We start from the raw sequence: 14657 nt of genomic DNA, 5'->3' as shown, positions 1-14657 counted from the left end.
TTCAAAATGCTCACAAAACTTATGCTATTTACATGCATATACACTAACAATTGGCTTTGTTTAAAAATAAATTCCTATCAATCCATATAATAACTAAAATTTTGTTATATAATATATATGTTAGACTGACACTTATTTTTTCATGTTTTTTGGGTACAATAACTTATTTTCATGTTGATTTTGTTAATTCATTTGTTTCTCATTGTTACAGTTTAGTGGTTTGATTCTGAAAATATTTTATATAGATTTCTAGGTTCGAACCCAAATTATGACATTTCTCGTCTCCATGTATGTGTTTATTTTATCATGTGTTGGTTTTTAGGTCATTACAGAAAGAAAGGAAAAGTTTTGTTTGACGAGAACCGATAAAAAGTTATAAAGTGTATATACATATCTCATGTTATAGTAGACAAATATATAAATAGGCAGTGTTGGGTGTGCCATGGCATCACCACAATAGAACACAATATATTTTTTCCTAACCATCATAACTAGGGTTTTGATCCTCAACAAGCATCTCAAGTTATTAGACATGTTATGAAACTAATTCTCAAATCAACAAACAATGAGACACTTGTTTTTTTCTTTCAATAAAATTGAATGTTACTTTTCAAATGAACAATACTGAAGAGCTTTTGCGAAGAGAAACGTTACGAACCCTCTCAAAACATCACAATCCTCATATTTATTTTGGGACAAACTATGATGCCGTGTTCATTGAATGTGTAAATGGGTGAAGTTCCTTTGTTTGACACGCATTTTGTCGCATACTGGGTTTGGACCCAACTTAATGTGACCTCTCATTGCTTAAGTGTACCGTCATTCATTTCATTGGACCTGACAACTCAAAAGCTACAGCTCTTATATTGTCGTTTTGTGGTTGCCCTAATTTCCACCATCTAAATTCTACTCTTTATTAAAAAGCTTGGCTTAACTGCCACTTATCACTAATCAAACCAACCAAACAAGTCATATGTGGTTGCAGTTGTACGTATAGTCTCTATTAATAATATTAATATTGACTCTTGAGTCTTGAGGCATCACATATTAAATTAATTTACCATAAAAAATTTAGATTTATCATGCATGCGTTTTGTGTTTAAGTTGCGCTGTTTTTTTCAGTGACTACTACATTCGAATATAGCTTTAATTTGATTTATCAACGTTTAGGTACAACGATATTGATAGTTTATCTTAACCTTCTTCTAATTGAAAAGTTATTCCTTTTAATAATAAAATTAAATCTAACTTCAAGATATATATCTCTAAATTGTACTAGCAAACACGTAGTTGTTCAATAATTAAGGTGTTGAATTGAAAGGGTGATTGTTGTATTTTTGTTTTCACTTTTGGCCTATTGCTATGATTTTGATAAGACCAAAGAAGTTGGGAAAAAAAACAAAAGAATCATTAATAAATAGTTAGAATATTGCATATTGCTTCTATGGTTGGCTCGGTATTGAAGAATATGCGAACACTTTTGATCCAAATATGACATGTCATTTGGCATCACATGCATCCAGTTATTCAATTACAGATTCAGGTTACATTATCTCAGCAGAAAACGACACCCCAGAAAACATGGCTTTTCTGCATACACATGCATTGTAATTTATCACCTAAAAAAAATAAAAAATCTAGTGTCTTTCCAAATAAACAAATACAACAAAATATATTTAATCCGAGAACATAGAGACAATGATTCCGAAAATTTTGGAAATACAGTTGTTGTAGATTGATATATGAACTTAAATAACTTGTTTTAAGAATCAAATTAATTAGACGGCGCTATGATAGTAATAGCTATATACGAAGATATTTCAAAGGCTTAGATTAAAAAAACCGATAGTAAATTATTCCTTGGTCAAAACTTCAATATTGACTGCAAGATATTGGGAAAAACACACACAAGCAAAAATTAACTTAATTATATAACCAAAGAGGTGGAGAACAACGTCACTTGATGATCCTCCTTAACGAGACAAAAGAAAAACCATGGGCCAATACTCAAATTATTATGTTTTAGAATTAGGATAAAATGCTTATTAGCATATGATTACTCGCTTGAATGAAAATAATGTGTACCAAATTAAAGTGAAACGCTTGGAACACAATTCAAAATTTTGAAACCAAGACACAATGATTACATTAAGGTAAGCTGCTTATATATATAGAGTAGATTAATCTCCCCTAACTCCCTAAGTATACCTCAAATGATATATACAGAAACATTTGATATGTTGGAAATCAAATTCAAGCGCAATTTGTTATTTCTCAACACTAAGTCTAAGCACATGCAAGTATGCTCTTTTAATAAAAAGAAGGCTTAAATATGTATTTCATCCTTGCAATTGGGGGTCGTTTAAAAATTGGTTTTTGTAATCGCTAATCCTGGCAATTTACCCTTACATTGATTAATCATTTAAAATTTCGTCACTCTCCCCACTTAATCACTGCCACGTCACTAATTTGATGACGTGGCAATCACTGTCACACATGAAATTCCAATTTTACCCCTGGGTTTCCAATTCTTTCTTCAATATTTTGTCCTCTTCTTAAGGGCAAAATTGGAATTTCATGTGTGGTAGTGATTGCCACGTCATCAAATTAGTGACATAGCAGTGATTAAGTTGGTCAAAGAACGAAATTTTAAATGATTAATGATTGGAAGGCTAGTTTGCAAGGATTAGCGAATACAGGGACCAATTTTTAAACGACCCCTAATTGCAAGGATGAAATACATATTTAAACCTAAAAAAAATAGATTCATTCATATAAAAAACCGGGTCCATTTACCTTGATGAAATTACTCCGGTGTATAATAAGACATAAAATAAACTCAATTCAAGGACATTGATGTAACAAGCTTAAATTTTATGTAATGTACAAAGTTACAAACCACACCTACCTAACCAAACTATGTTACAAAATGGACCACACTATGTTAGAATGTGGAAAAGATCCGTGTACCTTCATTGTTCGAATAGGGCAAGTTTTCTTATCAAACAATCTCTTGTAACATGTTTTCTAGGCTTATTTCATCTACTTGAATGCAAGGACACCTGTTATCCACAAACAATCATCAACAAATAAATTCAAAATTGTTCTATGGTTGAGTCACGTTTCTTTAATGTTGAGAGACGATCCAAGGATTGCTATGAGTCGTTCGTTTTTATTTAAGGGCTCGTGTTAACTATCAATTTTGTTTACGAAAAAAATGATTAGAATATATGTATATAGAGAAAGATAGGATCCATTGATACCAGGTGTCAACGGATTCGTTGACACCAAATTTTAGACGTTGATTTCTTTTTATCTAAAGTCAATAATCATTCATCAAAATCTTAATGTGAACATTTAGTATTTCATATCTCCTTTCCTAAAGATCCTCTTGTTTCCTAAACGAACCTAAGCATACACCTGACACTTCTCCTGTCTTCATTCTTTCGTTCTTACGCTATCTATGGTTTTCATTCATCTCCTTCACCACTAGGTACACTTGCTTAGACGTTTCATCAATCTAATTTGATGCTTTTAGAAATTAAAAGTCCTCTATTCAATTAGTGATGGAGTTTCCTTCAAAAAAAAAATTAATGATGGAGTTGAATTGAAAAATATATTGAAATACATATGTTTAACCTAATGTCTTTTTACAAATCTAATCTCTGGAATCCATCATTCCATCTATCCTTAGAAATTCCGAAACAATTTGCTTTTTGTTTTATTTTGAGGGGAAAACAATTTGTTCTTTCTCCCAAATATAATAACGTTGCACTCCAATAACTAACAAAAGAAACAAAGCTCGTGAATGAATGAAATCGGCAATCAAAATTTGTATGTATCCTACAATTGTTTTCTCGAGAATCTCAACAAGATAGGCGAAGAAACGTCCATGAATCTAGTACGAAGGACATTTGTGTGGGATTAAGTGATTTAATAAGAGCCATTTGATCGAATGAAGTTAAAGGTTAGGATTTGGTGTCAACGAATCCATTGACACCGGGTATCAACGGATTCTATCTCATATATATATATATATGGAGTTTTTTTTTTTTTTTTTGAATTAAAAACGTTAGTAATTACAGTAATTGTTGTTATATAACTTTCAACTCCTAGAAGATATATAAATTTTTGACAAGATTATTTTGTTCTTTCGGTATTTTCCCTTGTGAAAGATTATGTAAAGTCTATTTATTAGTTATTTCAATTAAAGATTGAACTCGAGTTTTTTTTCAAAATTCCACGATTATCATGAAAGAATGCATTAAGAGTAATCAAGACAATGAAATTACACAATTAAACAATATTTATTGGCTTAATTACCTTTTTGGTCCTCTAACTATTTAGTTGGTATCAGATTGGTCCTCTAACTAAAAATTGATTTATTTCGGTTCTCTAAGTTTCTCACTGTTACTACATTTAGTCTTTTCTGTTAGTTTTATTCAAATAAACATTAGGGTTTGTGTTATGTGGGTACCTGACCCCCTGTTTCACACATACATATGAATCATAACAGTTACCAATAATATCGGTCACTATTTAATCCTAATACCTTAACAAGGAATAGGACCAAAATGATACTAATAAATAAAGTTAGAGGACCCACATAACACAAACCCTAACGTTTATTTGAATAAAACTAACAGAAAGGACTAAATGTAGTAACGATGATAAATTGAGAGGACCGAAATAAATCAATTTTTAGTTAGAGGACTAATCCGATACCAATTTAATAGTTAAAGGACCAAAAAGGTAATTTAGCCATATTTATTTTATTCAACACAAACTGGACATATATGGTTTGTGGGTCCTTTTTAATAGGCACTCATATCTTTCGTGAATTTTTCGTTAATATATTTTCGTTACATGGAGCAATGCCTTAAAAAGTAACTTTTTTATATTGAATTCAACAATATTTTATCTTTTGAAAAGCTAAATTTACAAATTTTTAACATTTTTTAATATGACAATTATATTTTTATTCTCTTAAAAAAGTTACTTTGTAAGAAATATGTACACAATGTCCCGTTCCTCTTCTTCTATTTTGCTAAATTCCAACCACCATCAAATATCATGCATACGCTAATAAAATTTTTGTGATTTTGTCACGGTTTCATTTATTTCTAGCCGGTCATCGACAGTTTTTTGGTGAGTTGACTATGACACAAATAGGGAAGAAATATGGGTAGGATTGTGTGTGAACATATGTACATGTTCAACAAATCTAAATCTTGGATTAAATTTAATGATGATTTTAAATGTTCCACAAGGTTTTAATTTAACCCTCATCCTAGAATCAATCTTCTATTACATCATACTATTTATATGTTTTTCTTTTAAGTGATTGGCTTAAATGCATTTCTTGTCTCCCATTTAAAAAAATAAATAATTGGCCTTTATTTTAGAAAGAACAAAACTTATGTGCATTTCCTTTTATGTTTTCGTGTGATTCTTCATATAAAATTCATTTTTTGTGGCCAAAACAAACATTGAGAGTACCATGGATTTGAACAATCATGGCAGGTATAAATAGTTTATGTAAAGAATCACATGAAACCTAAATAAAGATATCTTAGTTTTGTCCTTTTAAAAATTGATTTTTTGGTCATCCTATTTCATATTTTTTTCTCTCGAAATTTTGGTCAATCATCTCATTTTGAATCCAATTTGATATTGTAATTTATTCATTATGGAAACAACACTCATTATACATATTTTCATGGTCATGTGTGTGATCTAATAAGTGTTGTCAAGCAGTGGTGGAGCTAGGAATTTTATAGAGCTTGGACAAAAATTGCACATTTCCTGCGTATAATTTTATAGACTTCTCAATTCCCATATAATGTTACTTTCTTCATGCGTATAATTGCACATTTTCTGCGGATATACCTTTCATGCGGATTCTAAAATCATAAGGAAACAGTTACTCACGAAGGTATTATATTTACCTGAAAATCTAAATCTTTAACAAAATCCACAGAAAAAACGAGAGGTTCTAGTAATGGCTATACTTGCTATAAAGAAAGTAGAAGTTGAGTCTGGACTAGTGTCCAGACTAGGTGGGGGTGGCTCCGCCCCTGTTGTCAAGTTATGAACGATTAAGGCATGTCATAAAAAATGATACAGGGGACAAAAAAAAGTGATCAAGGGGGAAAAATCAATTTCAAAATAGAGGGTCAAAACTTTATTTATTTTTTAAATAGGGGGACAATAATACATTTTTAAGTCTTTTTTTTTATGATAAAACACATTTTAATTCTTAAGGTGTTGATGAGATATATTATGACAAATAGTCTATATTTTGTTTGTGACAAACACTCTATTTAATATGACAAACACCCAAGTTCTACCTTGTGTGACATAGTATTGAAATATGATACATAGTGCTAACTCTTAACATACATGATACATAGTGTAAATTTGTTGTATATTTGAAATCATTTTTTTAAGAATAATAGTATTGAAATATGGACCGTGTTAGCCCATCCTACCGATCCTACTTATTATTTGAGAGCTCTCCTAAGCATAGACATGTCACCATCTGGTGATCTGGTATTTGACAGTTATATAGGCAAGGTTCCACACGTGTCAGCCATTAATTAGGAAAAAGGTTTTTTCTTGAAAGTCGTTAATTCACCCACTTGGATGAGGTGGGTCTCAAACACTAAGTTTTTATCCATTATCTGACCCTCAAGTGTCTGTTTCAAGAAGAAGAATGTGTATGCAAATATGTAAATACAAAAGGTCAGTGGGGGTTTATATCTTTCTTAAAATAGCATGTGAAACTCCGTTCCCTGCTCACAGTCACATGCAAGCTAATGTGAAAGGGTTCGGTGCACTCGATTGTAGGTCCTCCCAAGCACATGTATCAACCTTGGTCACTTTTTTTTTTTTTTTTTAGAAGTTCAACCCCAGACCTTATATATTTCTTTTTTTAGGGAAGCCCTGGACCTTACATATTATTATGCATAAAAATGTTAAATGGGTTGGTCCGATCCAGGCTCAAGAGGTCCGACTACATAAATGGGGCAGCCCGGCCTTACTCAATTATAAATGAGGTGCATATTCTAGAGCCCAGCCCGGCCTGTGTGGGTCATGGGCCAGCCCGACCCGTTTATTTTTTACTTTAAAATATATTCACTTTTTATATATATTAATTGCTCACCACTATTTTTTTCTAAAATATGATTGGATGAACATAAAAGTGTAAGTAATTTTTACATTAATATTGAATATTAATGAAACTCTATATTATTCATTCAACTAAATCAAATTAATAGTTTATAAACTTTAAAATTTTAAAACTTTAAGGTAAATTCATTCATTTTTATTAAGTTCATTTATTTAAATATTTTTTTATTGATAAATTTTAAAATAGTTGATCATTTTTTTTTCAAAAATATACCATTTTTATAACAAAAAATCAAATTAAATAGTAATAATGGACCGGCCCAAAGCCCGATGGAACAGCCCGGCCCAACCCATTTTTTGTATGGCCAAATGGGTTTGGGCCAAAAAAACCCCGAGTGTGTTTTTGGGCTAGTTTTTAGGCCCGGTCCATTAGTCCGGCCTATTTTTGACAGCTCTAATTATACATTATTTATACCAACTGAGTTAAGCTCACGAGGACATATCACTTTCTTTTGAATACATGGGCATTTTCTTGCCTTTTTTTCTTATTTCAATTTATATTGGACAAAGTAATTCCATTTTGAAGTAATTATCAATTTGACAAACAATAGAGAATTTGATAGATGGGTAATTATAAAGTAATTATGAGAAATATAAAAAATAATAAATACACTTCATTACATTCTTTGTATATTCTAAGCATGACTTCAGAACAAATCTTCAACGTCCTTTTGGTTCTAAAGTATTGTAATTATACGATTTATGTCTCTAACTTTTTTTTTTATCTGTTTTGATCCATTTTGTTTTCTCCACTTATAATTTAGTAGTCTGTCTCCAAGTTTACATCGATGTAACTTTATTATTGAAACACATAAATTATGTTGTACTTGAGCTTGATTAAGAATGTGATTAGGGTTTATTCATTCGACCTCATTCAAGAAACTTGATTTTGTGTTTTTAATTTTTAATTTCAAAGAAAAGTAATGCTGGTTATGACAATTTGATGTTGTGTCAATAAATAATGTCACATTATTGTACATTTGTGGGAAAATTGGAGGGACTGCTAAACCAAAGACGAGAAAAATATATGGAATAAAAATAGTTCAAAAAATGGAGAACTAAAAGTGCACAACAACGATATACTTTTTCTGTCCTAAAATATAAACACAAATTGATTAACAAAAGTTCCGTCCATGGTCATTGGGAAGAAAACTTCGTGTTCATTGGGAATTATAATTGCATTTATAATTCCATATATTATAATTGCATTTAACCTTTAAACTAAATTTTTATTTACATTTTGGGACGGAGGAAATATATTATAATTGCATTTAATCTTTAAACTAAATTAAGAATTATATTCACGGGCAAGTTCCGTCCATGGTCATATATTTCTATTCCTTTTGAATTATACCTCACACATGTTCATTGGGAAGAAAACTTCGTGTTCAAGCATAAATGGTTTTGTAAGTGGATGCCAACAACGGATTATACTTTAAATTAGTAATTATGGAATGATGTTTTATCATTTTGATCTATCTGCACATTTTCTTGTTTAAGCAAATGTGCTGTTAACGACAACGATACTTTTAACCAAAAATGGAGAGGCAAATGACAGTGGGAATGGGTGGGATAATCATAATATTTATATGTATATGGTAAGTGAGGAGGCCGTTATGGGTCAAGTATTATTACAAACACCAAACGATAAGTACTTCACCTTCTTTGACTATTTCTTTGCAATTGCAAATTTTGACTGTTTCTGAATTACGACCTAAAGTCCAACTTTGCATAGACAATCTAGTCAAACTAGGTCCCGTTGATCAAAGATAGTGGAAAGTTTTCCGTTAGCGCAAGATTCACAAATTTTAAGTTGTTAGTGAAGATAATACTCATATACTTCATTGTAAAAAATGAAAGATACCCATATATATATATATATATATATATATATATATATATATATATATATATATATATCGAGTTCAATTTCTTGATGGAATTGTTTGTGGTCGGTCAGATTATACTTATCTCATGGTCGAACTCCAAGATACAAAGATTTCAATTTTTAAAAATTGAAGGTTTGAAGGGTTAACATAAAATAAAATCGTAATTTTGATCTCCATATTGTAAAATGATTATTTTCCCTTCTATATTTGTGTGTATCATGAAGATTATTCTATTAAATTTCATATTATACAAGTTTAATTATTTTAAATTGTTTTGCCTTGAACTCATTTTTTAGCAAATCAAGATGATCCTATGAGTAGAACTGTCGAAATTTATTTTAAACTTAAATGTAGTTTTGATCCTCCTATTTTACTTTGAGAAGTTTTAGCCCCCTAGTTTTAAAACCAACTTTTTAGTCCCTCTATTATATATTTAATGGATTTTTTAGTCCTCCTGTCTGTTTTGGTGATGTATCCCTCTCATTAGTTAAGTGGCACCGACGTGACATAGTTGTATTGCCTTTTTTATTTTTCATGTCATTTAAATCATTACATGTCATTAATAGAAATTATTTTATACAACTAATAAAAAGTAATTGATTATTTTTTAATAAAAGAAAAAAAATTAAAATATGCTTAAGGAAATGAATCTTCTTAAGGAAGCCCTAATCTCATTTTCCCCCAAATCAGATTAAGCACATTCCTTCTTCCTCCATCCTCACGATTCCAATTTTGACCTCGCTAATCCTTAGTTTTCCACCATTCATTTACATTCGTGAATCTTGTCGAGCAACCCTAATCTTGCTTTCATTTGCAACCTTGTTATTAAATAACAAAGCTCATTTTAGATCCAAACGCTCAAAACACTACATCTCTCAAATTCTTTAAATTTCATGTTTCCCCCAAATTAAAAATCCCTAAACCATAAAATGTGATTATTTTTTTTCAAATTGATGACTCAAAAACTTACATATTTGCATTATCATCATAATCGTTTATAATCTCACAATAATCACATTCTTATTCGTTTTCGTAAACCCAAAAACACGTTCCCACTACAATAATCTTCTCCTACAATTTTTGTGAACCCGAAAAACTGTGCGTTTCACTTCTAATTTGACGAAGGTGTATATTTCGTTAGAAAAAAAAAAAAGGTAAAGAGGAGGTAGCGGTGGTTGTGATGATTCAGTTTGTACATGATGACGTTGTGTTTCTTCCTGACTCAATCCAACAAATGAGGAAGATGAAGAGTTTAGGCGGGAGCCAGAGTCAAGGATTGGATTTATAACGAAGTGTGTTTTGGAGTTTTTGAGGGTCAAAAATGATGAGTTTGAAGTTCTAGACTGAGGCTTGATATTCTTGATTTTTATTTTATCGACGATGTATTTTAAATTTTAAGCATTTTTTTCTGTATAAATTTAAAGTTATGTGTTCGTTTATGAAGTTCTACGATGAGAAGAAGGAATGAGAATGATGACAGTGAAGATTTATGAAGATGAAAGAGGAGGATGATGATGGTGATGAAAATTGGATATACAATTTGTTTCTTATTAATATTTTTTATATTTCTATACTTTATAAAAACTTATTAATTAGGGTTCCTCGATCTAATTCAATTCATTTTTATATTTTAGTTCATTTCTGTTTTAATAAGCAATCAATTAGTTTTTATTAGTTATATAAAATAATCACTATAATTGTCATGGAAAATTAGAAAGGCAACACAACTATGCCACATCAATGTCACCTTGCTAATAAGAGTGACACATCACTTGAATAGTTGGGAGGTTATAGAAACCAAAGAAATGTATAATAGGATAAAAAGCCGGTTTTTAGAAATGAAGGGGCGCAAAATTTAAACAAAGGTAAAATAAAGGGATTAGAAATGCATTTAAGCCTTAATTTTATTTTCATCAATGATAATTTATGGGAGTTCTCCCAACAACAAAATGACCTTTTTTTTTTTCAACAAAAACCATCAAAATTATTTAAAAGTACAAATAAAAGATAATTTCTTTTTCGCATAGATTAATATTTTCGGACAAAAGTATAACTTTTCACCACTAGTTATGTGACAAAACTTGTCAAATATAAGCTCTTCTACAAAAAAATCTAAGCTCAATACGAGATTGTAGGTATAAGTTATTCTAAGCTCAATACGAGGTTGTAGATATAAGTTATCATGCTCGTTTGAATTGACTTATTTTTTAACTTATGTAAAATAATTTATACAAATAAATAAGCTTTTAAATATTATTGATAAGCATGTGAACATAAGTATTGAAGATATAATTATCGTTAGTAAAAAACTTATAAATTAACATAAAAACTTATTTATTTATGTAAGATATTTTTCGCAAACTAAAAAATTAGTCGGCACAAATAGACCCATATAAGCTAAAACATACCATGACTATTTTTTCCGATAAATAGTTACATTCCACGAAAATTTATTCATATGTTAGTTTTTTGTTGGTTTTATGGATGGAGTCATTAACCACGTAAACACACAAATACGAGTCTTAAATTTAAACCGGACAAAAACGTACAACCTAACAATATTGGTTTTGTTAGTTGAATTATATTGCATGAACATATCTTAAATACTTAGCACACATGTTAAAAAGACTAAATACAAAAAATTTATCTTAGAATTTACGTTTAAAAGAATACCTTTTAGACTTTAAAAAAATATAGCTGAGTTACATCCCACACAAGGTGTGCAAGGGGAAACATCAACAAATATTTACAGAATCAAGGTGCCACAAAGAAAGCACCAACCAAACAAAGAAGCTAAACTACATTTTTTTTAAGGAACTTTAACTACTTAAAATGCCTTCTTATGCCTTGAAACTATTTCAATTTGCAACTTTTGTGGAATACGATCATACAAATGTGTAGAGAAATTGCAAGTTCAATTTTAAGCCTAATTAAATGAGAGTATCCTATTTGATTATTGGCCAAAACTAACTATTAATCTGATTTTATGAATTTATAGGTTGATTTCTAACTTATTAGGTATTTTCTAACGAGAATCAAAAGATCAAGTGAAAAAAATTAAATATTTATACATTATGATTGTCTTTTTTGAACAATTCTACATTATGATTGTTATTATTATTCTGGCAAAAAAAAGATAAAGTTCTTTTTTTTTTTGACAAGAAAAGATAAAGTTCTTAGAATGTAATTTATTGATTTCTCAATTTTTTTTTTGGAGAATTTCTCAAATTTTGAAAATATCAAGAAAAAATCACAAAGTTTGTTTTTTCTTCCAAAAAGTAGTTAACAAAATAATCAAAATAGGTAGCATATTCATATTGAATTAAATTAAATATATATAAAAAAAAAAAAAAAGGGTTAGGATAGTGGAACATAAAGGAAGGATTAAGCGAATGGCATGTACAGTGTACACGATAATAAGATACATGAATCTGAAAAAGAAAAAAAAAACCAATAATAATAAAAAAAAAAAACAATATAAAAAGAAAAAAAAAATCAAGTAACACCTGGCGCAATATAGCCTAGGCAGTAAACAATGCGCACAGGTCAACTCAACACCTGACCGGCGATTCCCGCTGGTGTTCCACCGGCGAGAAGCTCAGCAAGAGCTGTCATAGCACGCACTTGCATCTCCAAAGCAGAAATATAATCAGTAGCTTCTTCTAGAAGATTCGGTAACGGAACTTTCCGGCAACCGGGAACTAACTGACCGAGAACGCGTGTTTTCTTCTGCACAGCCGGTAATCGTTGAATCCTCTCTCTCTTCAATCCGTTGGTGGAAGCTTTCTTGACTTTTTTGTGATGTCTTCGGAGTTTCTTCCATTTTCCGAGAATCGCGCGGCTCCAGCGTGTTCTTCCTTTGGCGGTTGCGGCGAGGACTCGATCGGCGGTTTGGCGGACTTGACCGGCGGCAGGTTTGGTTGTTTCCGGGGAATTTATACGGAGGAGTGCTTGGATGAGTTTTTTGGAGTAGGTGTTTTGGTCTGATTGGGATCTCCATGGCATGAGATTGATTGAGTTTTGATCGGTGGTGAGGTTATCGATTTTGCGGCGTTTTTTGTGATTGGATTCTTGTGATGTGTTTGAATGAGTTGAATCTGAGTTTGGTTCGAATGAATCCATTTGAAATGGTTGAAGATTGAATAGAGGAATGAATTTATTGAAGAGATTGAATGAAGAATTGGTGAAGAAGAGGATGAATTGGTGTATGGTACGAAATGAGGAGAAAGAAAGAGAAGAGAGTGTATATAAGCAGTTTGGAGTCACGGGGAACCACCTTGCTCACATTTATTTCATTTGCCTTTTTTCCCTTTCTATTTTCCAATTTTTTTTTTTTTTTTTTTTTAAATTTTAAATTAATTTCAAAATTTAAATTTTAAGAATAATTACATGACTCAATCTCCTTGAGCAATTTTTGATATGTCACAATATATCTTTAATTTTATGAAGTTGTAATTCAAGTTTCACATTGTCCAAATTTTCGAGTTGTTTGATGTATATATATGGTTGAGTACTTGAGTATACTTATCTTATAAGCTAATTTTTAGGGTTAGTATTAAAATTCGTATAACATGATATTAGAGACGGATTAAAGATGTTAATATGAGAATTGGACACAAGCGCCACATTAGATGTGAGAGTATATGTGATAGTTGTATTCAAGTTTCACATCGTCAATATTTTCGAGTAGGGGTTGGATAACTTAACTGATTTGAGTTAATGGATAAAGAGTTGAAGAACTTTAGTTCAAACTCAGAGAAAATGAGAAAAACTAATCTAACAATTAAGTACTAACATCTTTCATAAAAAAATAAAAAAAAATTGAGTCCATAGATGTATATATGTGTGGTTGGACACCTTCAAATTATGAACTAGATTATAGGCTTAAGATTCAAGTAGATTTAAATGTAACTGCATGTGTGATTTTTCTTACAAGATCATCAAGAGTTGAGTGTTTTAAACGGACTAGGGTTCATATTTTATCTAGGGAAAGATAAAATAACTGATATATTAATATTTTCTACTTAAACAAAACATATCCTAGATTTAACTAAATATTCAGGATTGAAATATATTGATATCTTAGATTTAACTAAATATTTTGTTGGTTTAATTGTTTTGTTTTAATCACAAATGGAAGTTTTATAAATTTTGTTTGGTAATGACTAGGTGAAACATTGTTTCATACAAGGTCAAAGTGAATCAACAATTTCATTTTACTTTGAACATATTTTCAAAATTACACATGTTGTGGTTAAATTGTCTTACCATCCTAGAAAAAGATGAAAAAGTAAAACGTGATGAGGTGGGTTGGAAGGAAGTTGCCTTTGAGTTTAGGTATAATTAGTGGTTCAAGGTATGAGAGTTTGACTATTAAATTGAAATGAAAGATTAACAAACGATAATGCTCTTTTAACATGACATAATTAAAATATAGAATGATAGAGACTTCAAAGGTCTATTCTCAAGAGGAAAGTTTAGGTTTATTTGTTTAAACAAGATATATGCTCTAAGTAATTTATTGTATTTTCGTGCAGTCCTAACTAATTCGTTAATTGTAATATTTTTTTCTATGTC

At 30.4% G+C, this 14657-nt stretch overlaps 1 protein-coding gene across 1 annotated transcript; it reads right to left on the bottom strand.

The window, feature by feature from the left end:
- Nucleotides 1-12443: 12443 nt before the first annotated feature.
- On the bottom strand, nt 12444-13334 carry LOC25484699 (transcription factor bHLH149). Its single transcript, XM_013613619.3, has one exon. The coding sequence runs from the start codon at nt 13200-13202 to the stop codon at nt 12627-12629; it is 576 nt and encodes a 191-aa protein (XP_013469073.1). The 5' UTR covers nt 13203-13334; the 3' UTR covers nt 12444-12626.
- Nucleotides 13335-14657: the final 1323 nt, after the last annotated feature.

This window comes from Medicago truncatula, chromosome 1, assembly GCF_003473485.1.
Source record: "Medicago truncatula cultivar Jemalong A17 chromosome 1, MtrunA17r5.0-ANR, whole genome shotgun sequence".
NCBI classification, from domain to species: Eukaryota; Viridiplantae; Streptophyta; class Magnoliopsida; order Fabales; family Fabaceae; genus Medicago; species Medicago truncatula.
The sequence above is the reverse complement of the archived record's forward strand: the minus strand, read 5'-3'. Positions and strand labels throughout refer to the sequence as shown.

Coding starts and splice junctions, on each gene's coding strand:
- LOC25484699 (XM_013613619.3), bottom strand. CDS start 13,202: ATGGATTCATTCGAACCAAACTCAGATTCAACTCATTCAAACACATCA.